The following is a 15,629-nucleotide window of genomic DNA, read 5'->3' as shown; positions in this document are numbered from 1 at the left end:
GTTGGAAGAGACCTTAAAGATCACCTAGTTCCAACCCCTGTGCCATGGGCAGGAACACCTTCCACTGAAAGTGCCATCCAACCTGGATTTGACAGCTTCTCAAGATGGGGCATCCACAGCTTCCCTGGGCAAACAGTTTCAGTGTCTCACCACCCTCAAAGTAAAGAATTTCTTTCTTACATCCAATCCAAATTTACCCCCTTTCAGCTTAAAGCCATTATCCCTTCTTCCATCATTACATGCCCTCATAAAAAGTCTCTCTCCAGTTTTCTTTCAGGCCCCTATAGGTATTGGAAGGCTGCTGCATGATGCCCCTGAACCCTTCTCTTCTCCGGGATGAAAAACCTGAACTCTGTCAGCCTGTCTTCCTCCCTCTGATCACCTTTAGGATTCTCCTCATAACTCTCTCCAGCAGATCCACATTCTTCCTATATTGGGAGTCCTAGAGTTGGACTATTACTGAAGTCCTACCTGTTGGCTGTCATCAGCCACCTCCTTATTTTCCATGTCCCTTAACATTGTTGCCTGAAGGATCTACTCCATGTTCTTGCCAGGTACCAAGGTGAGACTGGCTGGGCTATAGTTCTCCAGGTCTTCCTTTTTTACAGTGGAGCTTATGTTTCCCCTTTTACAGTCAGTGAGAACTTCACCAGACTGCCACAACCTCTCAAATATGATAGATACTGACTTAGCCATAGATAGTGACTTAGCCACTTAGTCTGCCAGTTCCCTGAGGACCCATACATGCATCTCATCAGGTCCCATGGAGTTGTGCACCTTCAAGTTCCTTAGATGGTCTCCAATCTGATCTCCTTCTACAGCTGGCAATTCTTCATTTTCCCAGTCACTTCCTTTGCCTTCTGTGACATGGGTGGTGTGACTGGAACAATTCCCAGTGAAGACTGAGGCAAAAAAAAATTATTGACAACCTCAACCTTATTCATGTCTCGGGTCATGAGGCCTCCTGCTTCTCCCAGAGAGGGCCCACATTTTTCCTTATTTCCTTTTATCACAAACATAACTACAGAAGCCTTTGTTGTTCTTCATTTCCCTGCCCATATTGAATCCTATCATGGCTTCAGCTTTCTTAAACTGATTGCTGACTGCTTGGACAATCTATATCTCACAGTATATCTCACAGACTACCTGTCTTTGGTTCCATCCTCTGTAGGCTTCTTTTTTGTCTTTGAATTAATCCAGTAGTTCCCTGTTCATCCATTCAGGACTTCTGGTGGTTTTGCCTGACTTCCTCTCTGATGGGAAGGATTGCTCCTGAGCTTAGAAGTGGTGATTGATCTCAGGGTCTCAAGGCGTGGGACAAAGGACTCCACTGAACTCAGGACAGGATTTCACATTGTTATAGGGGGAAGGCTGCCACACCACAGCCTCTGCAAAAAAACAAAATCAGGCCATGTTGAAGCAGTGCCAACACTGGCTTTCAGGACCAGGCCTTGGTACAGCACACAGCATTAAGAGCACACCTGCACTCAGAGGAGTTAGGTCACAGTTATTCTCACATAAAGCTATTTCTGAGGAATGCCTTCTTCTAGCAAGTTGAACTAAGGCTAGAGAACCAAGTGACACCTCGGGATACTGCTAACTTGCACACAGAAACATCCCTAGCATCAGCGGGGCCATGGGTGGGCTACTTTCCCTGACTCTGGACTCCACATTCCCTGCTGCCTTGGTGTTCCCCTTAGCACAGCTGCTGTCCTGAGCACCTCAAGCACCAAACAGCAGCAGGGATGGCAGAGCTGGACCCACTGGGAGCTCTGGATCCTCTGTTACAAATGTTTGTGAAGAAACCAGCAAAAGCAGAAAGCTGGCACACTTGAAGCATTTGTAAATGTGAAGCTGTCAGAGAGAGTTGCTGCTCTGTACACCCATTACTCTTATTAGCTTTGAGTACTGGGAGTTTGCAAACCTTTATGAAAAGATTATGCAAGAACAAGCATTAAATTCAGCACAAAGTTTACTTTAATTGAGCAATACTCAATAAACAGAAAGAGACAATGCTTGCTCACAGCATTTATTTTTTCTAAGTCTGTTTTGGAGATGTTCAAATTAATTAATGGATTTAGGGAGAACCTCAAGGTCAAAGACACGGAACCTATCAAGAAAAATATTAACACAAAATGGACTGATCCACAATCTTAGAGAAAAAGACCTATTAAATTGGTAACGTCAAGTTCTTGATTAAAAAAAAAAAACCACAAAACCAACCACAACAACAAAACAAAAACAAAAAAAAGAAGATCCCTAAAAAACCCTTACAATTTAACATTGAGTTGCTACAGCAAAACATAAGTGTAATAACACCTTTTTAGTAAACAAGAATTGTGAGTGCCAGATCACACCCATAATCTATCAGCCATAGACACACTAAGAGAGTGGACTTTCCCTCAGATTATCAGTTTGAATACATGGTAATCAATGAGAATATATATCACACAGATGTACATGTTGCATATAAAAATGTGCCACAGAGAGGTCTTGGGAACTGCAGCCATCTCCCTATTCTGAATCTGGTGATCATAGTGAGATGGAAGAGCTGTGTCATTTAAAAAGATTGCATCATTAACAGAAAAGTGGTTGCTGTTAAAAAACAAACAAACAAAAAAAAAAAAAAAACCTGTTCTAAATATTATTCAGTATGATAAAGAGTTTTGGTTACCCCTTTTTTGAGCCTCCCAAATAAAAGCCTCCTGCTGCAGCAGAAGGGAGGAAATTAAAAAAAAATTAAAAAATAAAATAAAACAAAAGAAAATGAAAAAACAAACAAACAAACCAAAATACAACACAACAAACAACAACAACAAAAACAATGAAAGTGGATTTCTCACTTTTTCTTCAAGAAATAGTTTCTCAAAGTGTCTCTGTCTAGTCAAGGCTTTAAAAAAGTCCCAAAGGCTCAGAAAGTCCCAGAATTCAAGACTAGATGGATTTAAATCTCCACTTCCCCTATCTACTCCAACCCCAGTTACCATTAAGTTCAAAGAGAAGCCCTAAAAATGTAACAAGATAAAAAATCTGGTGGAAAGTGAGAAGTTAAACAAAAGTAAAACAGTAAATATTTTAAAGTTAGTTTAAATAAAAATCTTAATCTTAAACTAAAACAGAGAGCATAGCAAATGATTTTAATATTTCCCCCTATTTTGGATTCATATTTTTAAATTATTTTTATTTATTATATTATCTGCCTGTTAAATAGGACCATTTATTTCTTATTGCCTAGTTGAATTAAGATTATGGCCTATTTCATGTCTATTCTCATTCAGATTCTTTCTGAAACTATGCTGTAATATCTTTATTTGGATTCTCAAGTCTCGAGTGGTCTGCTTTCCTCAAATTTCAGACCATGAATTGGATTCCTGTATAGATTCAAAGATGTTTTCCCTGCACCTCATGCTGTAGGTAATGAGCATTTTTGAAGAACAAATACCAAACCAGAACAGATAGCCTAAAGTTACTTCCTAGAGATGACAGACCCTGTTGCTTCAGTCACATCAAAGATGCAGTGACTGGTGTGTTCACAAATTGCTGACAATAAATGGGGAGTTGTTTATCAGCTGGAGTGGTGCTGCAGATATCCTTGAGAAAATACAAACCAGAGAGTTGCATCCAGTACTTCAGGCTGGCAAGGAGGTATTCTTTCACAAATCATACCTTACTTTCTTGTCTCCTGAAAATTTTGTACAACTCTTAAGGAAGTTTTCATCTGGAGGAATGCAATATGTTTAAGAAAACTAAGACAACTTTTTCTAGACACAGTATCCCTAAATAAGCAATTTACTGATCTCTGTTAAAAGACAAAAAGCTGCCTATGATATAAACTCAACCTGTAATGATTTAGCCAGGGATATGAGATCCCAGATCCTAGAGCAGTTATGATCTGCAGTAACTGTTATTTTGGTAATTTCAAACATAGCATGAATTGCAGTGATAATTTTCCTACTATGTTCTAGGGTATTCTGAACTAAAGTGTTTGAAAGCATGGGAGAGACTGAATGGTGAGACATCATGAATCTGTACCCTACTAATGCTGATGTTCACTTCTAAGAGGGAAGATCTGAAATCCAGCCTGTGTTTCAGACACTATTTGACACAAGATATTTAGGACAAAATAAATAAAAATAAATAAAATTCATTTAAAAAATTAAATCTCTCACCTCCAAGATCTTTCATCTCCAAGATGAAATATCTAAGAGTAAGACAAAATTATCCTAATTTTCTTTCTCTGGCAAATTGAATATTTAGCTGGCACTTAAAATGAAGAACAGTCCCTTTAAGTGAGACTCTTTTTGAATTAATTATTATCTGCAATTTCATTCCTCGTAAAGGAAGACATGGGCTCAAGTAAAGGAAAGGATGAAATCTAGGTGTCACACCTCATTGGATGAATCACTGAAAAAGTATGTGAGAAGCCTCACAACATGCCTTTTCTAGACTCTAGACTCTTCTGGACTATTGCACCATTTTATGCTTTACAGTATGCTTAGGATATAATACGGGAAACATGAGAGTCCATGTGGACCTTTTGAGACAGATATTCTACACTGTAACACTTAAATTAGTAGTTGTGTCCCACAGCTTTAGCAAGTCCTCACAAAGGCGTTTGTTTCTGCTAAGGTCAGCATAAAATTCGGAAAATGTTGACAGGGCTTGTAGATATTCACAGTATTATCAATTCTTTAATTTTTATGAAGATTTGTAATGGAATCTTTGCCCATGCTTCACATTTCTTCCAGAAAAATGGATTTATTCTCTAGTACCTCCACTCCCACAGAATCACACAAGCATATGTGTACACTTAGATAACCACAAAGAGACACAGACATGCATACAAACACATGCACAGACTCACTCTTTGCTATTTTTTGGTAGTATTTTTGTTAACTGTAATTCACAATTAAATGCTGCTTTTAGAACAACCTTCCAGGGATTCAGCTGTTCTGTTCAAATCTTCACAGCTGAAGAAGAGACAAAACACGGGCAGCCTTTTTTATTGAATTAATTTGATTTTTTTCTTTTGTCCTGCCAGCTATCAAAATTGTCAAATAAACCAGCTTTGATTCATAAATAATGGTTCCATTATATTTACTGTGCCACCGGTCAGAGTACCTGAAATTTTAATTCACTTGTTCAGCTAAATTTCATCCTCAGTTCACAGCCATAAAATTCTGTATTGACAAACTTTCAAACCAACTTTGACTCTGAGGTATCTAGTCAACATTTTTCTTCTGTGTGGATATTAGTTTATTGAATAAGTGGCATCTGTTTTCCTCCACATCACTAGTGGAGTAGGTATTTCCTTTTGACAGCTTTGTACGATTTATGGGTTTGCATGCTATGAAGAAAAATAGTACTAAGCAAAAAATTCCAATTCATTACCTCTTAGTACTTAATTAAGTTCATACACATTGCACACTATAGGTGAACCCTGAAATGACTGTGACAGCCACTGAGCAGCAAGTTAGATTATCTTTGGAAGACAGAGAGACTTTTAATTATCTTGACCTCATTTTTTCCATCTATGATATTCATAAATTTTCATTCTATTTTGTTGCCTCCATCAGATGTACCAAACCACTCTGGAAAGAAGATTATATCCTTAGCTATTTCCTTTTATCTGCACATTTAGGCACCAAATGTTTTTACAAATAGTGAAGTCAAGCAATACTTTTTATCAGCTTACTTCACATAGCTGCAGATGAATTATGTCATATGGGGTCCTCGTAATAATGGCTTGGTTTTGAAAATGATAACAGCTTGATAAAAGAAGAAAGCAGTGGATCTGGCTATCAGTAGATACAGAAATAAAGAGAGCCTGGGCTTTACCTGTCAGGGTTCTGTGTACACACATGCATCTGTAAGAGGATCCGCTGGGTGAAAGTCTTAAAGCATTGCCCACATTTCCAAAGATGCCAGTCACTGAACTCAGAATTTAGTTGGCTTGTTGAAGTTGGGCTTGCAAGAACTCGTTGGTTTTTGACACTGATCTGGTTAAATCCTGTCTCGATGGACCCAGACTTATCCAGGAGAGAAAAATTTCTGCTACACGGAGTCTGTGGAAATACTACGGATCGCTGTGGAGTGGCAGGGGATAGTTTGCTACTTTTATTAAATGGCTGTAGGGTGTCTTGTCTGGACATGGCCTCCATTACAGTCGAAGGGACATTCACTGGGAGAAAAGAAGAAAAGTATATAAGATCTTTTTCATGCCTTTTTAAAACTAATACGGTTTTGGGAGAGACCAAAAAAATATCAACATCCATTTTCTTGACACTACAATTAAACAATTTTATTTTAACAATGCACAGAAAGAAAAAAAAAAGTGGGCTTGAATCTGAAAGGGTGGTGCTGATTCTGTGACACTGAAATGAAAATTCATGCAAAGGGCTGTCTTAGACTGAAAGGACCCAGAGAAGCCTTACCGTGATATTCATCTATTACACAATGGGATTGTCATCTGAAAGAAAACATTGCCGCACTTGTATATTGCCCTGACTTTGTATAGTGCAGTCAGCATGTCTGACTGCTATATTGCAGACAAGCATGAATTTTGAGAGCATGGGGAAAAAAAATCCTTTCTCGGACACGCCTTGAAATACAATAGGGCTTAAATATCTACTGCAGCAATAGTTCTCTTATCGCCTTAAAGGGCAGCCTCTAAGGACATTATACTATTACATGTCACAAATAGCCACACTGCCAATACAGCAAGAAGCCAGCGACTTCAACGTGTCTCATACTATTAAGAGTAATAATCATGAGACAACACGAAGTATAGGCAGAGATGTCTTTGTGCATCAGTTTCCTACCCACAAAATTGTTATGAAAATAATTTCTAGTCCCATGAAGGTCTTATGATCATCAATTAACTATGGCTTATGAGGAATTCAGATATTTCAGCAACAAATGCACAAAGAAGTGATTTAGTGCTGAATTTGAATGTTGCATGATGAGGAAAGCAGGAGGTCAAACATGTAGAAGAAAGTTGAATAGCTGCCTCAATCCTTGAGTACCATGTAGGTCGTTCAGTGAATGAAGCAAGGATCCTGTGGAAAAGTAGTGAGCTAACAAATGCTTGTACCGCAATGTAAAAATAAACGTAATTTAGGCCACCGGGGCCAAGTAAGTTCTAATGCTTTCTAATTTTGGCACACTCAATCTCATGAGATAATATTTTGATGTAAATTTTTAAATTAAATATGTTTTATACATATATATCTATTCATATTCTCTTATGTAGTTACTGTCACAAAGTGTTTCTGTCTATAACTAGGTACATAGCATGTACTGAACTGTTGATTAGAAACTACAGCTTGGTTTAGGTTAGTCATAATGATAGATCTCTAAGAGCAAATATGAGAGTTAAATTTCAGTTGTGAGCTGGAATCATCCAACATTGTTTAAGATACAATAAAAATGTGATACAAATTAATGATTTTGTAATATCTATCTTAAACCATGCCAGTTACTTTAGAGTTATATACTGATTTCTTACATCAATCATAATGGCTCCAATTTTATAATATTAAAAGCTCTTTAGTTTATGTCACTTGAGGCCCTTCCTAATCTATTCTTTTTAGGAGTATCTGAGAACCTAATTTCTAAGTAGAGTTACATCTGTGGAGCTGTCTATTACCAGTTTCCAAATATATAATACATCTTCCACGTGCCTTCTGTACAGGGAACAATTTGTATACTTCCATTTTGCCCCAACACACTTGCATGAAGCAGATAACTTTTTTTTCTTTTCTTTTAATTGTATTCATGACAGTCCACAGAAGCAATAAGATCAGGATGTCTGATCAGACCTAAGGAATATAGGCAGAGTTTGTGCAGGTGAATATACCCTTGTGCAGAAGATAAGCAGGCGTACTCTGAGAGTTTAAATGGCACTTAAGTCGTATGCAGCTGGCTCCATAGTCAGAGATTAATTTCATCTACTCATGTTAGTGTCTCTGGGGTTGAAACTCTGATTTCTCTCTCAGCAAAATAGCAACTGGCAATATTTAGAGATTTTAGCCATAATGTTTCCTTTTCAAATAAAGTTTTTGTAGGCTTCAGCTCATGAAAGAAAAAATAATATTTCTGTATTGTACACCGCAGAGCATGAGTTTTATCAGCAAATATTACTGCCAGTAACTAAATTTCTTTTAAACTTTTCTCAAGCCCAACAGATTTGAAAACTCAAGATGAAAAAAGATGTTTATTTTTGACAGTTTAATTTCTGGTATCTTGCTGTTTTATTGCTGCTTGTTCAGTATTTAAGTTGCTACAAGACACCAGTTCATCCTAGCAGTTCATCCTGTTTAAGTATCCAAGTACTTGACCAAAAATATACATCTTATGTGTAATTGATTAAGAGTGGGCAGTCACAGGGTTACTTTATACCAAAGTCAATCAGGCATCCATTATTGGTTTCTTCTACCACATAGATACATACAGCTATCAAAATGGATGCAAGCTCTAATCAAGTTCCACACACAAGTAGTAAAACTGAAGGGTGTGCCTGGATCACCCATTCCTATTTACAGACAAATGTGTCTAGCACTAGATCAGGTCTGTATTAGTTGCATGCTTAGTTTTGTGAGGACTCCTAGCAAACTAAAAATAAAATATTGAGAAGGGGTAGAAGAATGGATGGAAATGGGGATTGGCAGGATGCAATGGAGGTTCATTGTTGTTTCTGTTTACTTGCATTCAGTTTGTATTTAGAGAAGCAGTTTTTTGCATCTAACTACAAGGATCTAGCCTCTACAGTTAGTCAGTCTAAGCTTTTCTCAATATATTCAGTGGTAATAGAACAAAGAATCACTAAGAGAGGCCCTCTGGGCCTTCAATGTATTACAGTTTTGGGAAGGGAGTGTCTTGTGATAAACCTAGTAGCAATGGAGAGGACCAAGCAAATTGATTAACAATACAATAGAGTTAATCACTTCTGTGTAAGAGTGATTCATACCATAATTTTGAACATCTTAAGTGTATCAGCTTGCTTTAAATGTACAACCACTTTCATTTAACATCACAGAATCAGAGAATCAAAGAATCATACAGTGCTCTGGGTTGGAAGGGATCTTAAAGTTCAATTCCTCTGCTGTGGGGAGGGACACCTCCCACTAGACCAGGTTGCTCAAAGACCCATCCAGACTGGCCTTGAACACTTCAAGGGATGGGCCACCTTCTAAAACACTCTAGGAATATACTTGATCAGGTATGAAACAGGAATTATGGCTTACACAGGTAAAAATACAAGGAAGAACTTACAATTTTCATCTTGTGCAATGCACTGGAGAGGGATTCCAAAGAAAGATGTGTAACTGTCGTTGTACCACACCAACAGCTCAGTGCCCCTGGGAATATCTATACAGGCCCGGTAGAATATATTGGATCTAGTCAAGAGAAAAAGAAAAAAAAAAGCCCAATTTAGGAATAGGGCATTCTTCTCTTATCATACACAATGTTATAGTAGAAATACATTGTTTTGGAAGCATTTCCGCAGATAACTAAATGGATAAGTTACTGATTATTTTAAAACCAAATCTGTCATAGAGAAGGATTTTATTCCTGTTGCACAGGCTAACAAAGACCTTACAAGCACTTTGCACCAAGCATGTGTTAAGCAGTGAGGTTTTAAAAGGACCAAGATTTTAAGAAAATACAGATATTTTCTTGCAATGTCAGTTTCAAAGTGATTTCTTTTCAAAGCGACTTTGAAAATGGTACATTTTGCTTATGCTTATAAGCATCAAAGTGCTGCACACAGTTCAGCAAATACAGCCGTTTAAACAGCTTAGCATTTGTCATCTAAGCTAAACTTAACATCATTTAGGGGAAAATAGACAACAGCTCTTTTATGTGAATAAGTTCTTTTAGCAAAAGGTTTGAAGTAGTGTGGAGTGACTTTTCATTACAGCAATGTACCACCAAAAGAGAGATCTCGGATTGTTGAGAAAAATAGGCTTTGGCTTAGGGGAAATAAAAAATTTGGGTTAATCAGAACATTCAGTCATAAAATTTTCCCATATATGGAACATGAGGGTAATGTCAATGATCCTTCAGTAAATATAAATTAGTGTTACCATAAGCGTGATATCACATTGTTCCTGTGATAAAAGACTGTGGATATTTCTAGACCACTGAAGCGGGAATTGAGGGGAAAAAAGTGAAAAATCCTAGTGTCTTTAGCATAAAAACAAGAGCCTTATTCTAATCTTGCACTGATGTAAATAGCTTCAGAGTCATACTTCTACAGTTAACAGATTTACATGGCAGCAAAAACTGTGTAAGATTAGAATCAGGCTCAAGATAAAAGAGAAATGTTATCAGTTTGCAGTGGCTTTTCCCCCTCATGCTTCACATGGAACAGTAAAACACACTTCTGTGAGATGGATAGAAATTCAATATACACAAGAAGAACAGTCCACTCCTGCTGAAGGATTACATACCAAAATGATACAGTCAAAGTACCAAGAAATGACCATTTTTTATAACAGCTTATGTAAGGCAGAAAAACATCTATAGACCAAAAAAAAAAAAAGAATTAGGCTTCAACCAGTTTTCTGAGTGAAGAATTGCTACAAACATTATTCTGAAGTTCAAGATAAAAGTGTTTAGGGTTGGTAGGCCTTAAATTTAGACTTTCTATAAAGAATTGGCTGTAGCAATGCAATTTGTTCCTTGTATAACACTGCAGACACAAGGAGAATCTTCTACCACATTTTTCATGGCAGTGAGATATGCACTTGTCAACATATTTTGTCACCGCAAAGTGGCTCTTGGCAACAGGATCATAAAGATCAATAAAAAAGTGCAGATTCTCAATATTTTACTAGCAGCTGCAAAAATTTCATTTATCTTGTTATTTTCCTCGCTTACTGCCACCCTGTCTCAGGAGGGCACTGCTAGCTAAGCAGAATGGTTTTCTTAGCCTTCTATGAATATCTGACAAAAACTCTCCCTTTTGTGTCTCCCCTTCTTCTTCCCTCCTCCTCCTTCTCCTCCTTGTCCTCCTCTTCTTCTCCCTCTCTTTCTTCCCAGACCTACACATTAAGTTAATTCTTTCCACCGTTACATAAAAATGGAAATTGAAGCCATGCTATAAATTACCAGCATCTCTTAACTTGAGAAAAATTGAGTCTACTTTGTACTTCACCCTTGTAACATTTCATCTCTCAGTTTGGCTTCCCTTAAGATAAACACAGCAGCCCAGCAAATGAATGTGCTAAAACCAAATGACACACTTTGCCGCTGAAAGACCAGAACTGTTTTTGAGCAATGGGTGGTCTGTGAGGCTTGGAGTAGGCAGGGAAAAAAATGTGTAAGTGTACACCGTTCCTTACAAGCGTGCAGAGCTTCCAAAACTCGCAGAAATCTCTGCATGCTGAAGTACATCAAAGGGATTTTTCCCTTTTTGGATAATATTTCCTTTGCTGACATGTATTTAGTATTGTGGTTGGATGACTCATAAAGATAGCTTCATGGCGTCCCAACGCAGTTGAAGCAGAACACATGCCAACAAACATTATTGTCAGCCTCAAAATAAAAACAAAACGTTCAGCTAAGGGTCAATCAATCAAGAGCACTTTGAAGAAAATTCCATTTAGATATTACAAATCATAACAGAATGAATTTAAACCAGCTGACTTTCTGTGAGGAGAACGTCCATGTACAATAAAAATTAGGCTGGTTTTTCAGTGTCCAACTTTTCTATTTTCTTACACTTGGATGCAGTCACCAGTGATGGATGCCAGTTTTTTAAATTGTGTTTTTGTAGTTCATTTTATAAAGATCTGAAGTAATCGAAAACAGATCAACAGGGGGAACTCTAAGTAAAAACTCCACCATGAAAGGAGAGTTGTAAAATCCACTTAATATTGACAGATGTGTAATGACTTTCTCATGCTCACTTTTCATTTAGGTTTGTCATCTATATATATGTACGCATATTTTTTTTTCTTATTTTTATGTATATATGTGCAGGCACACATCACCACATTGAGAAATAGTCCACAAGATACCCACAAAAATACTCTTTCATCACAGCAATCTTTATTCATTATCCAGTGTATTTATTTAAAATCCTATGGTATTTTAGCTATAGATAGCAGATACTTAAGTCTATAATGAAAGATTTGTAATGTATAAATAGAATTGTTATTTTTTTAACTGCGGCATTATTTAGTCAACTGGATAGAGAATAAAAAAGCTGAAAATGCAATTGAACAATTTTACCATTTTTAAATTGGAACCCTATGGCATAATCAAACTTTATATATTTCATTTTAGATTTCTTTTTGTATGTTTTATTTTTATATTTAAAGGTACTTTAAATAAATTTAAGATTCTTCCTAAATAAAAGAAACTCTGCTTTCTAAAATCAGGATTACTCACTGCAACTGGCAAGCCTGGTGCATTCTTTGATGTGTTTCCTACCATATTTAATAAGGCCAAGCGGTCACTTCTGATTCTGAGGCAAAAGGTTTGTTTATAGCTGAGATCATGTATTTATGTAACGTGTTGTCTGGGTTTTCTGGATATGTTTGCAAGTACAAAGTAAAATGCACCACAATTTCTTTACATTTTTTTTCACACTTTGACTTTCTCCAGCCAGCAACATAAGAGGTACAAGCACTAGCAATGTTGGCTAGCAGGTGCGTTCAACATAGAAGTTGAACAACTCTATTAAGGGTGGAAGACTACTGGTGTTGGCCTGCTTCTGATCAGACCATTCAGGAAAGAGGGCTCCAGGTAGCATGGTGGCCACACAGTGACACAGGGCTGCTCAGGCTCCCAGGAGCTTCACACTGAATTTTTTTATTATCATCCCATATGAACACATCCATAACTCTGCTCCTGTCTTTGCAACCAAAGGCAAAAGTACTGGTGACAGTTACAGCCTGACCTTCCAGTAAACTTTGTATCACTGAGTAAATCAGAAAACACTTTACCTGTACTGAACCACTGTTAAGTTCTGCTCTCCGCAGTGCCTCGCACATCGAATATACCGCATCCAGCTTGACTTACTGGGTTCTCCACCATCGATAAAGTGCTGCAGTGTCCCATCTTGGTCATATATCTGGGGGAGATGTCACAAGGTCAAGTAGTTAGAACAAATCATCAACAATCATTTTTCACTGCTTTGTCCCTCTGTGTCTTTACCAGGAACGTATTGCCATGAAGTTTGTCATTGCATACTGATACTTTTAGAAATCTACATGGAACAGCAGAAGAGTATTTTGGGGGATGCAAGTTTATCATATTTCTTTTATCAAGCCAATCTTTTTGTATTAAACATATTTGTGGTGTCTCAAAGATGTAACCATGTTTCCCAAAGAATATTTAACCTGTTTTGACAAGCTGGCCTTAAATAATGAACTGCCAGATAAACAAGAAAATCTGGATGTAAAGCGTGCATTGAAATGGCTGGGACATCCGAGCAAGGGGCAGTAGTAATCCCTAAACAAGTATCCTTTCCTTCACATCTCAGTTGCAGCAAGAGAGTGTACTACAGCAACCTCACATGATACATTAGGGAGTTGTAGGATTCATAATATCAAAACAAATGAGACTAGAAGGAAAAAGAGAGTTGATGATGCCTTTAGAAGCTCCCTTGAGAAGCTTTTTTGAAGTTGTAAATGAGAAATCAGTCCTGAGGGAATCACTGTTTTCCTAAACATGACATCCCTGCTAAGGACATGAGAGCCAGTTCTGGTAATTTTTTAAAAAAAGACAGTATTATGTCTCTACTTAGCAGTGGATGCCCCCTCTGAAGTCAAAGACTGAAGTTGCTCTGGAGGCTCTGAAATGAAAAGATAAGTGTTTCATGCATGCCTACCATTTTGACTGCTTAAAAAATGTTATCTAGGTAGGTCTAATCCTTGTAAAAGCAGATGACCTCAGCAGATTTTTACTTGTTACACAATTACTTTGTCAAAATTCACAAATGCATCTAAATTACTAGGTATCTGTCTGAAGTAAACCCCATCTTCATGTCTTTTGCCCCTCCATGAACACCATTTACTTTAACAGTCCTATCCCAAAAATGCTATCCCTTTTGAAATTTTATGAACCTGAATTGATGTTTTCTTGAAAGTAATAATTCTGCTATGTAAAGAGGAAGCACATTTATTACATTGAATTGAACATTTCTAGAACATACGAATTAACAACCTTGCATGTCTATTTCAATATCAAGAGAATAATCTGAGAAATTTTGAGACTATATTCAATACTCCAGATTTATTAAAAGTGTGTTTCCAACAATCTACACAAAAACATACAAAGGAATCAGAATCTAGTTCTTTACTCCGCCACAAGAGAGTCTCAAACTCAGGAGCCAGCCTAGCTTTTCCTTTTGGCCAATGGGACTGGGAGTAATCAGGAGCAACATATCCACTGCTACAGCATGAGAGACACAGAAATCAAGTGTCTATGGTGATTCTTATCATTTGTTCCTGAGTGTATGTGACAAGGACCAGGTGAAACCTGGCCAGATACTCCTGGGTTGGATAAGTAAGATGCTACCCCAACATGCACTGAGCGGAATAAAGTCAGAGAAACTGGGAGTCCTCAGAGACAAACAAATACTCCGATACCAGGGATTAAGTTTATTTTTTATATATGGTAACATGCCAATTATCAACAAGGACCTATTCTTTTGTAAATATATTAGAGTATGTTGAATACATGAACAAAATATGCTAAACAATAAAACTCTGTAAATGAACCAAAAAAGCTTTACAGGAAATCAGCCTACAAAAAGGAAGAGAAGGAAAAACTAATGACTAACTGTTGGCTAGGACCATTTTGGCAATATCTATGCAAACAGTCTCAGCACAGTGTTTATTATCTATCCATTTACATGGTGCTTATTCACATAACAATATATGGCTTAACATGAGGCAGAAAAAATTCCTATAAATAAAGAACTGATAACTTCCTAATACCCAGATGATATGAAACAGGAAAGACAAGGAAGACTGCCATAATCAGTACTGACAGTCATATCTTGACACACAGGGTCCTACTCAGAACTGCATGTAAATCGTCAGTCAGGAACTGACAAGAAAAATTACAATCTGTTATGGAAACATAGGAGTGGAGCTTTCTTGGGCCTTGGACTGCACTACAAGCAAGACTAAATATTTTCAAATGCTTTATTCTTGCAAGTAGTGATGCAACACTATAACATCTTCTACAGGTGTCTATCCTAAGCAGAAGTTGAAAACAATGCCAAAGAGGGTAATGGTTATAAGCCTGGGTACTGAGTTTACCGTTTGTAAAAGGTATGCAATTGTAGAATTATAGAATAATTTAGGTTGGAGGAGACTTTTAAGATCATTGAACCCAACCCTTAACCCAGCACTGGCAAGCCCACCTCTAAATCAAGTCCCTAAATGCCACATCTACACTTCTTTTAAATACCTCCAGGGATAGTGACTCTACCACTTTCCTGGGCAGACTGTTTCAGTGCTTGACAACCCTCTTGGTGAAGAAATTTTCCCTAATATCCAATCTAAACCTCCAATGGCCCAACAAGTGGCCATTTCTTCTCATTCTGTCACTTGTAACCTGAGAGAAGAGACTGACCCTCACCTTGCTACAACCTCTTTCAGGTAGTT

The 15,629-nt window shown here is 37.5% G+C and overlaps 1 protein-coding gene across 1 annotated transcript in view; it reads right to left on the bottom strand.

Annotated features, from left to right (window-relative positions):
- PRDM6 (PR/SET domain 6) overlaps window positions 1-15,629 on the bottom strand; it is a 73,644-nt gene that overhangs the window by 10,781 nt on the left and 47,234 nt on the right. Inside the window, exons 4-6 of the mRNA XM_064640986.1 lie at window positions 12,957-13,084; window positions 9,274-9,398; window positions 5,839-6,181 (exon numbers count right to left, since the gene is read on the bottom strand). Of these exons, the coding sequence (XP_064497056.1) occupies window positions 5,839-6,181; window positions 9,274-9,398; window positions 12,957-13,084 (596 nt within the window). The remainder of the gene's footprint in view (window positions 1-5,838; window positions 6,182-9,273; window positions 9,399-12,956; window positions 13,085-15,629) is intronic.

Source organism: Pseudopipra pipra, chromosome Z, assembly GCF_036250125.1.
Source record: "Pseudopipra pipra isolate bDixPip1 chromosome Z, bDixPip1.hap1, whole genome shotgun sequence".
Taxonomy (NCBI): Eukaryota; Metazoa; Chordata; class Aves; order Passeriformes; family Pipridae; genus Pseudopipra; species Pseudopipra pipra.
The sequence above is the reverse complement of the archived record's forward strand: the minus strand, read 5'-3'. Positions and strand labels throughout refer to the sequence as shown.